General features: G+C 34.9%; 1 protein-coding gene across 1 annotated transcript in view; it reads right to left on the bottom strand.

The window, feature by feature from the left end:
• Positions 1–3,624: 3,624 nt before the first annotated feature.
• The window catches only part of nonC (serine/threonine-protein kinase Smg1), a 235,970-nt gene continuing 222,293 nt past the window's right edge, over positions 3,625–17,301 (bottom strand). The window contains exons 50-54 of the mRNA XM_069846010.1: positions 15,832–15,992; positions 13,527–13,689; positions 11,302–11,565; positions 7,601–7,707; positions 3,625–4,466 (exon numbers count right to left, since the gene is read on the bottom strand). Of these exons, the coding sequence (XP_069702111.1) occupies positions 4,389–4,466; positions 7,601–7,707; positions 11,302–11,565; positions 13,527–13,689; positions 15,832–15,992 (773 nt within the window). The 3' untranslated portion in view covers positions 3,625–4,388. The remainder of the gene's footprint in view (positions 4,467–7,600; positions 7,708–11,301; positions 11,566–13,526; positions 13,690–15,831; positions 15,993–17,301) is intronic.

Here is a 17,301-nt window from a genome sequence, read left to right as displayed (position 1 = left end):
CATTTAATTATGGTCAAACAAAAACAGTAGCATGCATCTTGATTATATTGGTAATTATGTAAGATGCTTGTATGCAAATTATGAAAATATTCGCGTCTTAATTACTACCATTATAGGTTCATTGCAAAATATACTATTAAGTAATGGATGTTTGGCAATGCTGTCCCCGAAATGTAGACACATGCTACACAAAGCACCGGAGGACAGAGGTTACGATTTTAGCATTTTTTTGTAAAATTATGCTGCATTTATAATTATTTATTTCATTTTTTAAAATGTAAGTTTAATGTAGCTGACGTATTTGTTAAAGTAAAGCTTAACAAAACTATTAATTTTCAGAATTTAATAAATGGTAATTAGTAATACTAGAAACAATAACAATCGAAAAGTAGTACAAATTTTGATCTTAATCTGATGCTATTTTATGATTTAACAAGGTCATTACTGTAAAGAATGTATTTAGAACAACTATACATAGATTCCATTCTTTCTGCTGCGTTTTGCGTTAACTGGAATATGAACTGTAACCTTTGCTGATTTTTATTTGAAACTTGTCTACTCATTAATGTAACTGAGTATTTTTTGTAATCTGAAAAACGTTCTCAATAAACTGAAAGATTCTTAGAACTTATATTATGTTTTTAGTGGAAAAGTGAATTTTAACTCTCCATAAAAGTAATTTTAGCTCCGCATTTGGCCTAAATTTTACTCCTGTTCCAACCAAAAAAAAAAAATAACTTGTTTCATTGATTGAATCCAATGCAGCATGAGGATGATGTTAGACAAATTTTTAATTAACTTAGATTTTTTTTATTTAAAACTCACTCCTGAACTTACACATTCACATTATAACCCTACACCTTTTTCTTATCGTTATTATTTTACATCATGGTTCACAAAAAAGTTCGTAAATTATTTAACGCACAAACGTAAAATAGCTACCAAAAACCATGTAAAAATGAAATATGTTTCATGATGGTTACTCACCAAGGGCAGTCACCTCATGAAACAGGTCTGATGTTGATTCTGACTATGTAACCATTCTCACTGTTGTGAAGATGGGGTGTTTCCATATGTTGCCAAGTGCTAGTGAATTTACTGAGTTGTTGCAATTTTTTCTAGAAACAAAGTGTGTGTGTGTCTAATGCCTACCCACTTCACTTGCGTGATTTGTCCGCATATTGCGGCTAGATGGCAGGACTGTGACCCATTTTCAATTTGTACACCACTTCGGTGAGCCATGCTATACATGATGTGTATCTGTGAAGAGTTATGTCATGTACTATGGGTGAGTGTATGTGTAAATGTTCGAGTAGTGTAGGGAATGGGTCGAGATAATGATGAAGATGAGGAAGGGAGAAGGGGAAACCTGGTGCTGGCACATAGCGTACTCTTGTCAAATAGCATTATTGAGGCCACTAGACTTAACGTCCCCATCCGATGGATGAATCACTATCAACAGTGACATATGCCTTCTCTTCATATGCACTGCGGAGAGATTTGGGATTTAACCCGGGCATATTGGTGCACAATCTAGTGCACCGCCACCTCTTGCGGTCCTGAGGTAGAAATTTTACATGAAAATTTCTGACCCTGCTTGGACTCTAACCTGGACCGGCTAGTCTGGAGGCAGACGCTCTGTGCTCGGCGGACATTCTAGAAACAAAGTTGATTTGCCGCTAAATAAAAAAGAAATGACGGAAAATGGTGAAGAAAATTTCTGTTTCTCGTTTCTTAAGGATTTATCCTGAAGTTACTGTCACTGAACACCTTCTACCTTGTACACCACAGTGAGATTCTGTATGAATAGCAGTTTCCTAACATCTATAGGCTACATGTTTAATGAACTATAATTTCTGATGAATAAGTACTACACATAAATAATGTTTTTAAATATTAACAATTTTATTAAGCATACAAAAATTTACCCTAAAAAACTCATAAATCATTACAGAGCTGATATTAAACTTCAGATTTAAACCCAAGACCACAAGAAGTAAAATTTAGTTGTGTGCTATTACCTGGCATCTCTGAAATTAAATTCCTCATATATGTGAACTCAAAACGAAAATCCGTTCAGTGAAGTCGTTATCATACCTACTACCACCAAATTATACAGATAATGACAATACGAGGAGAGATACACACACACTTGCTGGGAATCTTATGCAATATGAAATGTCAGATATGTGTGATTATCACTAAACCCAACTGAAATATTACAATACACAAGGACGTTTGTGGGCACTGTTGCCCTCCATTAACATTGGTGGTGCCCTTCCAGTGACCACAATGCAGCAACACATACCCTCTCTACATACCAAATCTCTCTTTATTTACTTTCTTCACAGGCACAAACTTGTTCTTTATTTTAGTACTTGCTTAATAAACGAACGTAAGATATTTTGCCCATATACCTATGATGAAGATTAGAGACATATCAATGTACACTGTTTGTAAGACGTCTAATCCCTTAATGGAAATTAGGGCTAGAACACAAATTCAGAAACTCCTGTCTTCTAAAATGGCAAAGCAAGCATTTAATGCACTTATTGTAAAAAAAAATCACGACATAACATCTTCAAACACGAACTTGCGAAAAATATTATACTGTAATTCTACGGGGAAATGTAATAATTTTTATTTGTATAGTTCTAATGTATATCTGAAGAATTTTAACTCATTAAAGACTTAATACTAATTACTGGAACCTAACTGAACCCACGTAAGAATTAAAAAATCATATGGAAGATATTACAAAATGAATATTTGTCTCAGTACTTCATGCAAACTACAATACATTGGGGAATGAAAGAAAAACGAAAAAGAACAGTTTAAACATCATAATTTTGTAAAGTCTTTTATGGGTCCTGTCATAGGTCACATATCCAAACAATTTCAAAAGAGAATAAAGAATTTGCTAATATAAATTCCACAATGGAATAAAGATGATTTTTAAACCACATAACCCTTCTGATGTGTTTCCACTCTTACTCTAGACAAGTGTCAAGTGTTACAATGTGTGGAATCCACTTTCTTCCAGGTTACTGTAATAACAAAAATGTATTTTTCTATCTTCACACTTCTGGATGAAAATTTTATTGTTTGTTGAAAATAAGAATATAAATATTGTCATAAAATTCCTAAGTATTACATTTATAACAATCTACATTTTACGAACTCATGTGATACTTATAATTTCTTTTAATAGAATAATCAATTTATATGAATTAAATCAAATTATATACTTTTTTTTATAATCTCGCAATTTGAACACAACTGCATTCAAAAGAAGTTATGTTTAGAATTCTCCCTCATCCTATAAAAATGGTTGTTTGAAGGCATTATTTTACACAGTTTATAGCTTACATTTTAAAAAGAGAACCAACGAAAACAATAAACATTTTTGTATGGGATATTTTTGTACAGACCCAGAAAAAAATTTCAGGTGGCTCAAATTTTGTTTTTGAATCTGTACATTTTTTAACCGTGCATTTTAAAAAGCAATACTGACTTTCAACTGATATTAAATTAAAATGTAAAACAATGAAACTGTTTAAATTTATAGCACAGTTTCTACTAGGATACATCCTAAAAAATAACCTTTTTCTTTTCTTTTGGAAGTGACTATATGCAAATGAAACAAATACAGCACATTGGTAAATTAAGATTCCGAGAAATTTAGTGGGGGGTAGGGAGGGAGGGAGGGAAGGGGAAGACGATACGAGTGTTCACTGAACTGAAATGTACATAGTGGCTTTCTGAATACTTGGAAAGATTCAATACAATAATTTTATTATGAGACCAATTCTTTGAATGCTTCGATGTATACAAATTTCATTAATTGAATAAAATGTATTTATAATAAAGTAAATGCAAATTAGCCAAACCTCTAAGTGCAATTTTAGTCTTGCATCATTGTCATTTATAAGACAGAGTAAATTCATATCAGAATTTGTAAGTGCCAAGAGAGATTAGGCAGAAGAAAGGGAAGTTCTCATTATTAATGTGTGTTGCTTGCGAAATGATTGTGATCATGGCTGTCTGTTTAATCCACATTGGCAACCAACAATCTGTTGGTGCAGGCCAGCAGTTAGCAATGATCGCTTGGAAACCAAGCTTGCAGGTACCACTTGCTTACTTGGCCATAAAGCTTTGGCGATCAGATGACAAGCTTTACATTTGGCTTTGCTTTTTATTTATTTCTTTTTTTATCTGGACACCCACACGTCATGTACACGTGCGGAGAGAGACTGATGTATGCATCTGATCTCCTGCTCATTCTGCCCTGTGAGCTGGGGACGTCGTTTTTGCGTCACGATGAACGACGAGACTTTTTTTGCCCAGAACTTAAACCAAATACTTGATCCATTTCCAGCTGAGTCTCTTCATACCCATGGCGTCCAACCCTCGTATAACAAAGCCAAGTTGTCGAGACTCATTGCTTCTCGGATAACATATTCCACCTGTGTGAATAAAGCAATTAAATAAACAGAAAAAATATCAGAATGATCATAAGGTATTAATTTCTCCAATGAATAACACATAATAACACTTTGGTACATTAATACTGGAATTTGTATATTTATAAGTATTACATGTTTGATTATGAGTATTACATGTTTCATCTTTTGCAATGAGGAGCAATAATTCCGTTTCAGATGGAAGATAATCACGTAAAACGAAATATGGCAAACTCAAATTTTACAAACAATACCAGGTTATTAGCAGTGAAAGTTATGATCTGCCACTTCTTTTGTTAATAACCTACCTTTGCTTACTTCTGTCAGGTAGCTTTTGGTTAAGCGCCATACTAGTAATGGAAAGGTCTAAAATTTGAGATATGTTTAGTTTGTCTTTTTTCTTCGTATGTTTAAATTGTTCTATATCATCCATTACTAGGTTTAGGCCTGGAGGTATATATACATTGACAAGTGAAAATGAAATATTATTTTGAAGTCATAATTTTGTCCTAATCTATTCAATTTGGCCTTTAAATTGTTGTTTAGATTCAATTCCATGAATGGAGTTGTGGATCATGGTAACAACACCTCCACCCCCTCTATCTTCAAGAAACACATTAAAAATTTTGTAGTCAGCAAATTTGTAAAATTTTAAAATATCAGCAATCTGAAAAGATTCTTGTATACATATTATAGAAGGCTTTTTGTCCTGAACTTCTTACTTTAATAAATCCATTCTGTTTCTTAAACACCTAGAGTTCCATTGTAAAATTTTTAGAGTGTCTATATCTGTTTCGTTAATGTTGCCTTTTCGTTTTAATTCTCGGTCTTTAAATGTACTACCCAATGAGACATGGAGTTTATTCTTTTTAGCCTCATTTTTTATATTACAGAGAAGGAATTTTGCTTCTGCATTGGACTGACACCATACTTCAATCCTTTTGGTATTATATTTGCCTCTTTGTCTCATTATATGGTTCTTTTCAATATTAAATTTGGCTCTGATTGATTGGACGGTGTAACTTTTGGTGTTCCAAATAAGTACTTTAGTACGATTCTTGGCATCTCTCAGTGCAGTCTCTACCCGGAGATCCGATTTAGGGACTATTTTACCTCCGGAGAATTTTACACTGAGGGACTCCATGAATATAAACAGTGAAAAATACAGTGGGACTGCGTTGATGGTAATGCAGCTTATGTGGGTACCTCTTTGTTACTTGTTAGCTTACACAGCAAGTTTAAGCTCCCTCACCACGACAAGGTGAGTACCCACATAGGCAACATATTTGCAACCAAGACCTCTTCAAGTGATATCTCTGTCCAATGCTTTTGCTTCAGTAAAGTCTCATTTTACAAACCTATGGATCAACAATTGGCTCTCTTCTGACAAAGGAAATATTTTACAGTCTGTACAAAACAAACCAAATGACCTGGAAATGTACAAAAACTTGCCCAGACATGTTCAAACATGTTTAACAAGAGCCAGAACAGGTCACATTGTCACTCAATTGTTGTTGTTCTTTTCTAATGCCAGGCGTTTGATAATAAAGTCATTTGACCTCTTGCACTCCAATATTTTTCAAAGATATTATCATGACCAGCCAATGAAGCACAGATTTTGAGGTGTTCCGAATCCATTTCTTGGTCCGAGTTGCACAATGGGCAGTTAGGGGACTGATATATTCCAATTCTATGCAGGTGTTTAGCGAAACAATCATGGCCTGTTGCCAATCTAAATGCAGCTACAGACGATTTTCGTGGTAAATCGGGAATTAACTGTGGATTTTGATGCAGAGAGTTCCATTTTTTCCCTTGTCACTCAATTGTACCTACACCGATTTCACATTTCTGATAATCCTACTTGTCTGTGGTGTAATAATCATGATGAAGATCTGGAACACATTCTTCTATACTGTCCATCCATAAACCACAAAAGAAGTAAATTAAAATCATTGGTACCAGTTGCAGAAGACACAGCCCTGCAGTATATATTGACTACACCCCAACTCTGGCTACTAGCAACAGGTATCTATAATGAACACCGATCAAAATACCCCTCATTCCTCATGAAAAACAACAACTGAATAGACTACAGTGGACGATAGTGGATTTTATGTTGTCAACAAACAGCTGGATACATTAAGAAAATTGATTCGTATGTTTAAAATAACAGAGCAACAAAGGCATGGCTTCTTTCTTTAATGCAGTGCCTTACAGTGCGTACAGGTATCCGTGTGTTTTTTTTTAAGCAAGACGTAAAGCGCTGCAGCAAGACCGTTCTTTTATTACATTTGCTTCACCGTCGCTGCAGCAGCGCTGTAGCAAGCTTGCAGCAAATCAAAACTTCGCTTCACGAGTTTGCTGCACGATCCATCATGGCGGAATGTGTGTTTTGGTCTTTTGTAACGTTTATTATTGTCAAAATCGTCTAGTAATAATAATCCAATGTCATAATCATAGAAGTCGAAATTATTTAGCATGTTCGGTTCTTTTAGGGTTAAATTTATTACGGCAGAAATAGAAGCCAATATTAATTGTCCACCATTTTGCAGTCATTTGACCTACTTACGTTTTTTTTCGACCCTCATTTTGCTGCAGCAAAGGCATGAAGCGCTTTACTGAAGCGCTTTAAAAAAAAACGCACGGTATATCTGTGAAAGCATCCTTTCCTTTACAGACAGATACGTAAATTATATGCCTGACACAAAGAAGTTGAGTTTATAGCAGTCATTGACTTCACAGTAAATATTGCGAATTCTGAAGTGAAAAAATGTATGTTGCAAGTGAATTAAGAATGTGAATATTTTAACACTGTTTTCACATTTTAAAACTCTTGTCCATCTAGAAAAAAACTACAAGCAAAAGTTATTTATTAGTAAAATACTGTTCATAAATTTGGCACTTTGCACTTTTCTACTGTTAAGTACCCAATTACTGACCACTTTTAAGAAAATGTATATTTCATTGAGTTTTGTGAAACTAGCAGATCTCAAAGTCTGTAGCTATTCACACTAAGGAAGTTGAACTATATAGTCCTATATAATATGTAAGGACGAATGTACCTAAAAATTTAGAGACAGCTATTATTTTAATATTGCACTTTAACTATGTAGCATATCATGAGAATCTTAACTCACCTGTTCCTGTACTGTGGCTCTACGACCAGGATCAGGATCCCGCCCTTCCAACTTCATTCTTACTCTCCGCCAAACTCCTAACGCATACGCATTCCTCTCTTGCACAGCTATGAACAATAAAATTTAAAGCTCTCATTAAGATGTCAAATATACTTTTTTTTTTGTACAAGTTTCGATATCTCTGATGTTGATATGATTAGAATGTTTAAAAAATAGTCTGGTAAAAATATTTTATAATTTATTACTAGGGATCGGAAGTTAAGGAAAATGCCTATTTTGTTTGAATGTACGTATTTTAAGGCTGTTAATTTATGTATACGAATCACAAAAAATCAAATGTTGTGGTGAAGTTTTATATTGCCTATATTTGCCTTTTTTACAGTTTGTGCCTTTTTTTTGTTTTTATTTGTTCTTTTTGTCCCCTTTTTTGTATAGGTATATATAGTTAACAGCACTCATTATTAATTTTTTTGCTTGAAACTGAAAAAAACTGATAGTTCTTATAGTATACAAAGATTTCGGACACCCTATTGTGATGGAATTCTTCAGACCCCTCTATGTAACTAGTCCCATCGTTCATATCGACTTGAGTTCAGATAACAGTTTACTTTATTATCTACCCTTCTCCTGCATAACATAGACGACGCATCTGCTTGAAGCACACAGTCTAGCTAGGATTATCTTTGTATTTAAAGAGAAGTTACCTGACACTCCCCTACCCTCTGAGACTATTGTTACGAGGTGGAGGGACGTGGTTGCTATGCGAATAACTTTGAACAAATAGCACTAATTGTTAAGGAATTTTCAGAGAATGATTCTCTGTCAATCAAAGAAGCTCACTGCGTGTTTCAAGAAAAAGAACTTAAAGAGTCTGTCACTTTGTGAATCCATGTCCCTGTTTTTGAATGAAAAGAACAGATTATGTGTAGATCCTGGCAAGTATGATGCTCAAATATATGAGAAGCTATAAAGTGCTATTTCAAGAAATCCTGGATATGAAACCATTAATTCTGTGTATAAAGTTCTAAGTGGGGCCGATGGTGAGCTTTCTGAGGGGTTTAATGTAGCCAGGATGGTACTGTATAAGCATGTTTCAGTCACTTCAGTGCATGTTGAGAGATCCTTTTCGGCATATAAACAGATTTTGTCCAATAGATGTCACAAGAACGAATGTTTTAATCTTGAAAAGTTGCTTGTTTTGTACTGTCATTCAAATTATGAACATAGACATTCTGTAGGACAAATACCACTTATCTCATTTTTTAAGTGGTCATGCAGTGTTATGTTAATTTGCTGTGTAGACATAATGAACAAAAAAAGCAAATACTGGCATTTAATTAAAACATCATATGAGTAGCCAATTTGCAAAACCAGCTATTTGCAAGTTAGACGAATTTGGGCAAATGAGGAAAATTGTGTAAAAACTTACCCACAGATGCTAGAGGCATGATTTCTAGTTTAAATAATGGGGAAAAAATATTTAGTCTGTCTTCCTACAGCTCAGAAATATATGATTAATAGGTAATTAGTTATATTGTATATTAATTTGCAAATAGCAGGTTTTGCAACTCTATAGGTAGCCATATTAACGATACATTAGTTTGCAAAACCTGGTATTTGATCAATGTTAACAGTTTATCTGACAAGACTAACTTGGAAACAAACTGACGGTAGAAGAGAACATTCTCATTTTCGTTACATACCTAAATATTATTAAACACACAGATATTGTACTATAAAAAAAGTAAAAAAGGAGAATAGAATACTAATGTTATAATTTGAAGGTTTCCTTATGTACTACTGTTTGTGAAAAGTGCAACACCCAGAAAGAATGGCCCGAACGACCCCAAACTCAGGAAATGTGTAAAACAGAGTACCAAATGTAGTGTGTTCGTACGAGTCCCGCTTCAACTTGTCCTACAGTGATGGTCACATACGTGTTAAGCGCTACCGTGGTGAACGCAGTCTGAGAGCCTGCATTGTTGAGAGGCATTGCGGACAAGTTCCTGGTGTGATACAATATGTGATCTCGCTTCCTACGTATTCAGGACAATCTGAACTTCAACCGCTACATTAGAGAGGTCTTAGAGTCCGAGGTACTGCCCCTCCCTCAGGCAACTCCACATGCCATATTTCAGCAGGACAATGTCCGGCCACATGTGGCGAGGATTGTGCAAGTCTTCTTCGAAGAACGACGGGTATCACTGCTTTCCTGGCGTGTACGTTCGCCAGACATTTCGCCCATCGAACATGTCTGGGTTATGGCTGGTCGGCAACTTGTTCGTCATGGTCCCACTCTTGATGCTTTGTGGACTCGCATACAAACTGCGTGGAGGGAGATTCCCCAGGAACATATCCAGGAATTCTTTGATTCCATACCACGACGCTTAGAAGCTCTGATTGCAGCGTATGGAGGCTCCACTCCATACTGAAATCTCACGGTCACAGATCAGGTACAGTTCTGTAATTCTAATCCTCTGTGTATTGTCATGTATCTAAACTGTGAAATCAATTTCATTTCAGTCACATGTATCCTTCTCGGTGTTGCAATTTCTACAAACATCAATGTAATATAACACTTTACAAAATGTTGGTTCTTCCTCATCCATGAGTTCGAAGTCCACTACATCCTTTATGTTCATCCTCATCTTCACTCAGGTCTGCAACAGCAAGGTCTTGCTGCTGGTTGAACATTTCGGTGTAGAAGGTCAGGTTTGCATTCCGAAACCAGTCCTACCCGAAGTGCAATTCCAGAAGTCTTTCAATGTCCCTGATGTTTGCTTCTTTAAGGATAACACCCATTGGAATGTAGTCCTTTTGGAAATGTTTACCTTTTTTGTTCAAACTTTTGGATTCGCCTTTTCACTGGTACCATTCTCTTCATCATCTGTATCTTCTCCCTCAACACTAACAGAGTTATTGAAACAGGATACACCATATCCATCCACACTCATTTCGGCAAAAGTCGAAAAAACTGCAAGATAATCACAGTAACCACTTCAAGACTTCAACACACTTAACATAAAAGGTTAGAAGTCCCTGATAAAGCGCGGGCAGAAACTCTCAGCTGATGTCTTAAATGCAGCAGTATAGTCAATTTAATTATATGAGCAAAAAGTAGCTTTATTATCAGCGTCTAATAATATATTATTCGCTATTTTAGTATGCTCAATGTAATCCTTATGGAGATCGAAATAGCAGCTTTTGCATCCGTAACTCTCAATATGGCCATGTTGTAACAGTGACATTTAGCAGGTTTTGCAAAAGTAAACATGGCATTGTGCAGTTAGCAGGTATTGCATCCTTACGCTCTCCACACTTAGCAAGTCTTGCAACAGTATGCAATTTTATTTACTAGATTTAAAGGGATTAAAGTTGGATTTGTAACCGAATGTATGGCTTATTACATAGCTAATGACGAACTGAAACCATGGTTACCCTTATCTCATTTTTCATTTTTTTGACAGCTGGTTTTGCATCTGGGCTAATTATTGTGCATGGAATAAATTTTCAGTGGTTAATTTTCCCTAAATTTTTATTTTTAGTGCCTTTTAGGTGCCCGGAATACAAGTTTTAGTGTCTTTTTTGGAGCCTAAAATACCATTTTTAGCACCTTTTTAGGAGCCTAAAACATAATTTTTTAATGCCTTAACTTCCGATCCCTTTTATTACATCACAAAAGAAAATGCTACCATATCTACCTTTTCCCGTGTGTGGATCTCTACTTGGCTTGTTGATCGTCACAGCAGGAGCAACTGATGTTGTGGGTATTGGCACGCCCTTCCTAGGAGAAAGACACACACTGTCTTGCCGCAGCAAAGGTGGTCTTTTGGATCGGCCCCCCACTCCTCCAGAGACCAGCGATTCATCTCCTGCTGTGGAGCGATTGCAAGACAGAGGTCCTTGTTCCTGTTGCTCAGCCTCTTGTTGTTTCGCAAACATTACCAGTTCCTCGTAAATTGAATCTGAATACAAATAAATAACTGATTAACCCGTGCACTATCTACAAGATATCTTTAACAAATTGAAAATGTGAATTATCTTCTGTTATTCCACGCGGAAAAATTCTATATAATATGTATGTATGTGTATTTATTCACACTGCAAATGGGTAAATACCTGGTGACAGTGGTAACTAATTACACTCAATAATGACAATTAATATTAAATACAATTAATTAAAAAATACAATTAATAATAATAATACTAATAATTAATAATAATAATAATAATGATAATAATAATGAGCATCCCAAATTAAATGAAGCATAATCATTTAAAATAATATATAATGTAAACCTAATTTGTATCTTAACCCTAAGTTCGAACTAAAACCCACGAGTATATGTTCATACATGTTGTTGTTGTTGTTATCTAATGCCGGGCTTTGGCAACGAAGCCATTAGCGTTCTTGCTCTCCAATATTTCTCTGTGGTGGATCCATCAGGTAGAACTTCACAGGTTATGAGATGATCTTCAGTCATTTCTTCTTCTTTGTTGCACAGAGGGCAATTTGGATTTGTGTAAATTCCTATTTTATTCAAGTGTTTGGCCAAATAATCGTGTTCTGTAAGCAGTCTGAATTTTGCTACTGCAGATTTACGTGGGATTTCTGGAAGAACTTCTGTTTTTTTTTATTAAAATGCTCCATTTTTTATCTTTGGCTTTGGTACCTTTCAGCACTACACTCATTTTACTGTCAACTCACTCACTACACTGGAACTGCGACACATTTCACTGATACTATCCTGATTTCACTAACACTTCAAAAACATTTTGCTATTCAAATACAGAACGATCATTTAGTCCTGACAGCTCAGCGATGTCAAAGAGGGGAAGTAATAGGAGTAGTGGGAAGAGCTCGGAGTAGAGATAAGGTGCAGCGGTAGGTAACGGAATGCAGTACAGCTTAATTGTACTAGAAACATACCGCTCTACTGCATGTATGACATCCGACTGCTCTGAAGCAAGCGAGTGACTAACCCAAACACCCCTTGGCGTAACTAAATGGACTTGCCTGACCCAGGCACACATCTCCAGCGACTGTCAGGACTAAATAATTGTACTGTACTTTGCACTACCACTATAAACTATAAAACTTCATTGACACAAACACACTTCACTTACACAACACACTTCACTGACACAAAACACTTCTTCACTGATACAACACTTCAAATAACAAAACATCAATTACACCCTTTAAGTAGTGTGTATAATATACTACCTTATATATTAGTAAAGGCCTTACGCCTATTTTTAAATATATTTTTGGTTATTGGTACAGCCTTTAGTAAGTCTGGAGGTAAAGCATTCCAGTCCCTGATAGTACGATTGAGAAAAGAAAACTTTCCAGTATCCGTCCTCTGTCTCCTTTCCCTCAATTTATATGAGTGTTTGTTCCTTGAAGAGTAATTTGGCGGCTGCAACCTATTTTTTATTTTTTTCCAGGCAGGCTCACCTCTGTATATTTTGTACATTGCGCATAATCGAATTCGCGTTCTCCGGTCTGTGAGTGTGTCCCATTTTAATGTTGAATTATTACGACAACGTTTGAGAGCCCGTTTTGAATCTTTTCCAATGTCTTAATATGATCTAATCTGTAAGGATCCCAACATGGAGCACCATATTCCGTTACTGGACGAACTAGTGACTTATATGCAGAGTCTTTTTTTTAGTACCTTCATCACAAAGTGTAACGCTCTCCATGCTTTTCCCGCTGTGTCAGTAACGTGTATATAGAACTAGAGTATACAGAAGTAATGAAAATAATAATCTTAATAATTACAATTTAAAAACTCACTTCATAATACATACAGCAAATCACATATATGAAAATTATCACAAATGTTGAGAAATAACTCTTCCATTTCCTTATAGAATAAAATGGAAAATAAACGTTAAGGGATAATTTCCCATTACTCACTTGTCTTCTCTTTTAGGTGTTCCAACTGATCCATTGCCTTATGGATACGATCCACGTCCAATTCATCTGACATGAGTTCACGAATCAATGCTGAGAATTGTTCAGAATATGTGCGGTAATTCATCACGTAATCCTGCAGCCCAACCAATCTACAGTCTTCCAGCTGCAAGAGGAACAAAAACAAAATAGTAGTCAAACAATGACAAGATTGAAATATATCAATTTTGCGTTGTGTATGCATTTACTAAGGAAGTGTTTTAACCGTGAGTAAACAAGGCAACACTGCTTGGTGTCAACATCCTAACTTCAATGATAGATGACCTTGTAAAGAATTTCTGGGTTACAGGAAGTTACAGACAAATGGAAAAGCGTGTGCCTTAAAAAGTTGTATGTGGAACAGTACAAAGCTATTGAAATTAAAACCTTTTAAATTTACAGGAGTGTAAGAACTATGACCTGGCAGTCCAGTAATCAGGTACAGATATCAGAGGACGTTTTAAATGGAATGCACGATGGCAAAATTGACCCTAATCTTCTGTTTTCATACAAGGTTTAGTTTCATCTCCATGGATATTCAAATATCTAAAATAACAGGGACTAGAGCCACAAAACCAAAATAATTCATGAAAGAGGGTGTGCATGATGTGAAAATAAAAGTTTTGTTGTTGTTGTTTTCTAATGCCAGGCGTTTGACAATAAAGTCATTTGACCTCTTGCACTCCAATATTTTTCAAAGATATTATCATGGCCAGCCACTGAAGCACAGATTTTGAGGTGTTCCGAATCCATTTCTTGGTTTGAGTTGCACAATGGGCAGTTAGGGGACTGATATATTCCAATTCTATGCAGGTGTTTGGCCAATCTGAATGCAGCTGCAGACGATTTTCGTGGTAAATCGGGAATTAACTGTGGATTATGATGCAGAGAGTTCCATTTTTCCCTCGAGATTGTGTTATCAAATTTTGTTTGTTGAAGTCTAAGTAAGCAGATTTAATAAATATTTTCACAGAGTAATACGTAGATTTAGTAACAGGTCTGTAAGTAGCAGTGCTGCCCTTCTTTGCTAAAGCATCCACATTCTCATTTCCCAGGATTCCACAATGGGATGGTATCCATTGGAATACAATTCTTTTATTGAGTGATATTAATTGAGAGAGCATTTTAGTTATTTCTGCTGTTTGAGATGAAGGTGTGTGTTTAGAGACTATTGATAGAATAGCTGCTTTGGAGTCTGACAATATAACTGCATTCTTAAATTTATTGATGTGGCATAGAAGATTCCTGAGACTTTCACTTATTGCAATGATTTCTCCATCAAAACTTGTTGTTTCATATCCAAGTGATCTATAAAGTGTGAAAATAAAAGTATGGTCCACTATGAGTGGTATTTAGGGCCAGAAATAAATTCAAATAAAAAAATTCAGAACGAAATTCACAAAAGAAAAGAAAAGTTCAAATGTATACAAATTTAAACAACTGATTTAGAACAAGATAGCAATGTACAAAACATATTATTTTACATGTGTATTAACCTATACTTCAGAAACATAAACATACATAAAATATGTCTAAGCAGACTCCAGATTTAAGAGGTTAACGTTTTGCATGGAATATTACAAAAAACAAGAATATAACTGAATGAGTAACAACATCAAGGGCTCTCAAAATATAGAAAATTAATAACAAACTTCGGAAACAATAAGCTCAAATGGTTCTGACACACAAGAAGAATGGAAAATACAAGATTACCAAAAAGAGTGCTAAATCTAAGGTTGAGAAAGACCATGGGAAAGCTAAACAGACCAAATTAAGAGAAGCCTATAGAAACAGGGATATGAATTGGATGAACTATACAGACAGTTGGAGGCATGTTTGGAATCAACTTTCTGAAAGGAGAACACGATGACAATGATAATGATGATGAGTAATTTATAACGAAATGTACAGGGTATGTTCGAAAATACATGTACATTCACATTACTGGATCTAATATTTTCATTTGAATAATGTTATGCTTTTATTGTTGAAATAATGTTTTATATCCATTAAATTCTTCACATGATAACACTAAGATTTACGTGCCAAAATAATTCTTGAAATTTCGAGATATTTACATAATTTCGTAGTTACGAACATAGAGTTCAGATAAATTAAATTTGACGCCTTTATTTTTATGTTTTATCACACAGAAAAAACATACTTTGTCAAATGACATATAAAATCTACTTATGTGACATCAAACACGGTGACGCATTATTATATGTTGAGAGACTTAATATGAAATGTCAAAATAGAAAATACCAACCTTCACCATTGATTTAAGTAAGTTTCGCACATCAGACATTAGTTTATGATGAGCAGAGAGACGATTCCTTACAGTTACTACTTGATTTTTCAGACAATCCTGGGCAACAAATAACGACTCCTGCAATCCTACCATTTGTTGCTGTAGTGATTTTACAGTATCTGAAAAGAAAATACAGAATTAACATATTGAGTAGGATTACTCTATATTACCGGTACTTAATGACTCAAATTAAACATGAGTACAATAAAATTATATTCCAGGATTAACCATTTTGGAAGTTGAAAGAGAACAGTAACAGCTTGTTAAAATTTCTATTATGACGACAAATGTAACTGGCAGTAATATGTTCTAAATAAAATGTAAACACTGTATAGGCATACAGGTCTTACATATTCTCCCTCCCTTCAGTATACCTTTTTCTTCTGAATGTTTCACATCAGATATAAATAAATTCAACCTGGCACTATATGGAAACAGTTAAATTTCAGATTGTTCAATACCGACTGCTGTGGTCAAGCCAACAACATACCAAGTTTAATGTACGATATTTACGTATGTCTACCTACCTAACCTTGAGGCACACTACTGATGGAGCACAGGCTTTGAAACATGTCTAATCACCAGAGGAAATTTAACTAGTTTTTAATAGATTTTATGCTCGACCATGCCGAAATGTAGTAATTATACACCTGGTAGCAGTCCTTTAATGCATGTCATTAAAGTACACCTATTCATTAAAGTTCAGTTTTAGATTATTCTCGGATATGCAATCAAAAGACAACGAGGGAAACGTCACGCAGGCTGGAAATCCAATACTGTCGCAGAAGGTTATGTTCTGTTACTATAATAATTAGCGTTAATTGTAAATAATATTCAAATAAATTGAATTTGTCATCTCGTTTTTCAATTCTAAATCAATTTCCAGGTTATATCAAAATTAGTTCATGTTATTCTCTAGATTATATCAATGTCAATGACATTATTGTTCCTCAGAAAAAATCAATACTTTCGCGTCTGCGCACATCTCACAATTTACGAGCTATGCACAAGGTCACTTCCACTCTTCAGTCAGATACGAATAAAATGAATACTTCTGAATAATTTCAAGTTAGAAATATGGTCGAGCATAAAAAGTCGTATGAAACTTGCCGATAATGGTAATTAAGACGCTCGTATGAAAATTATGAAACTCACTTGCACTCGTTTCATAAACAATCATACTCGCGTCTTAATTACTAACATTATAGGCTCGTTGCATAATGTACTATTAATTTCATGTGTTTTTACACTGTTATAATGAATTAGGACAAACAATTTTACTGCATTTTAAAGATATAACAATATTATATGATCTAGAAAAAAACATATTGTTCGCAGAGAAGAATCACAGAAAATGAGGTTTTATTTAAATTGGATGATTGTGATATAATAGTGGTTACTTGCTGTAAGTAAGCCACTACTTCGCAA

Source organism: Periplaneta americana, chromosome 14 (assembly GCF_040183065.1).
Source record: "Periplaneta americana isolate PAMFEO1 chromosome 14, P.americana_PAMFEO1_priV1, whole genome shotgun sequence".
NCBI lineage: Eukaryota > Metazoa > Arthropoda > Insecta > Blattodea > Blattidae > Periplaneta > Periplaneta americana.
This window is presented reverse-complemented; position numbering and strand designations above follow the sequence as displayed.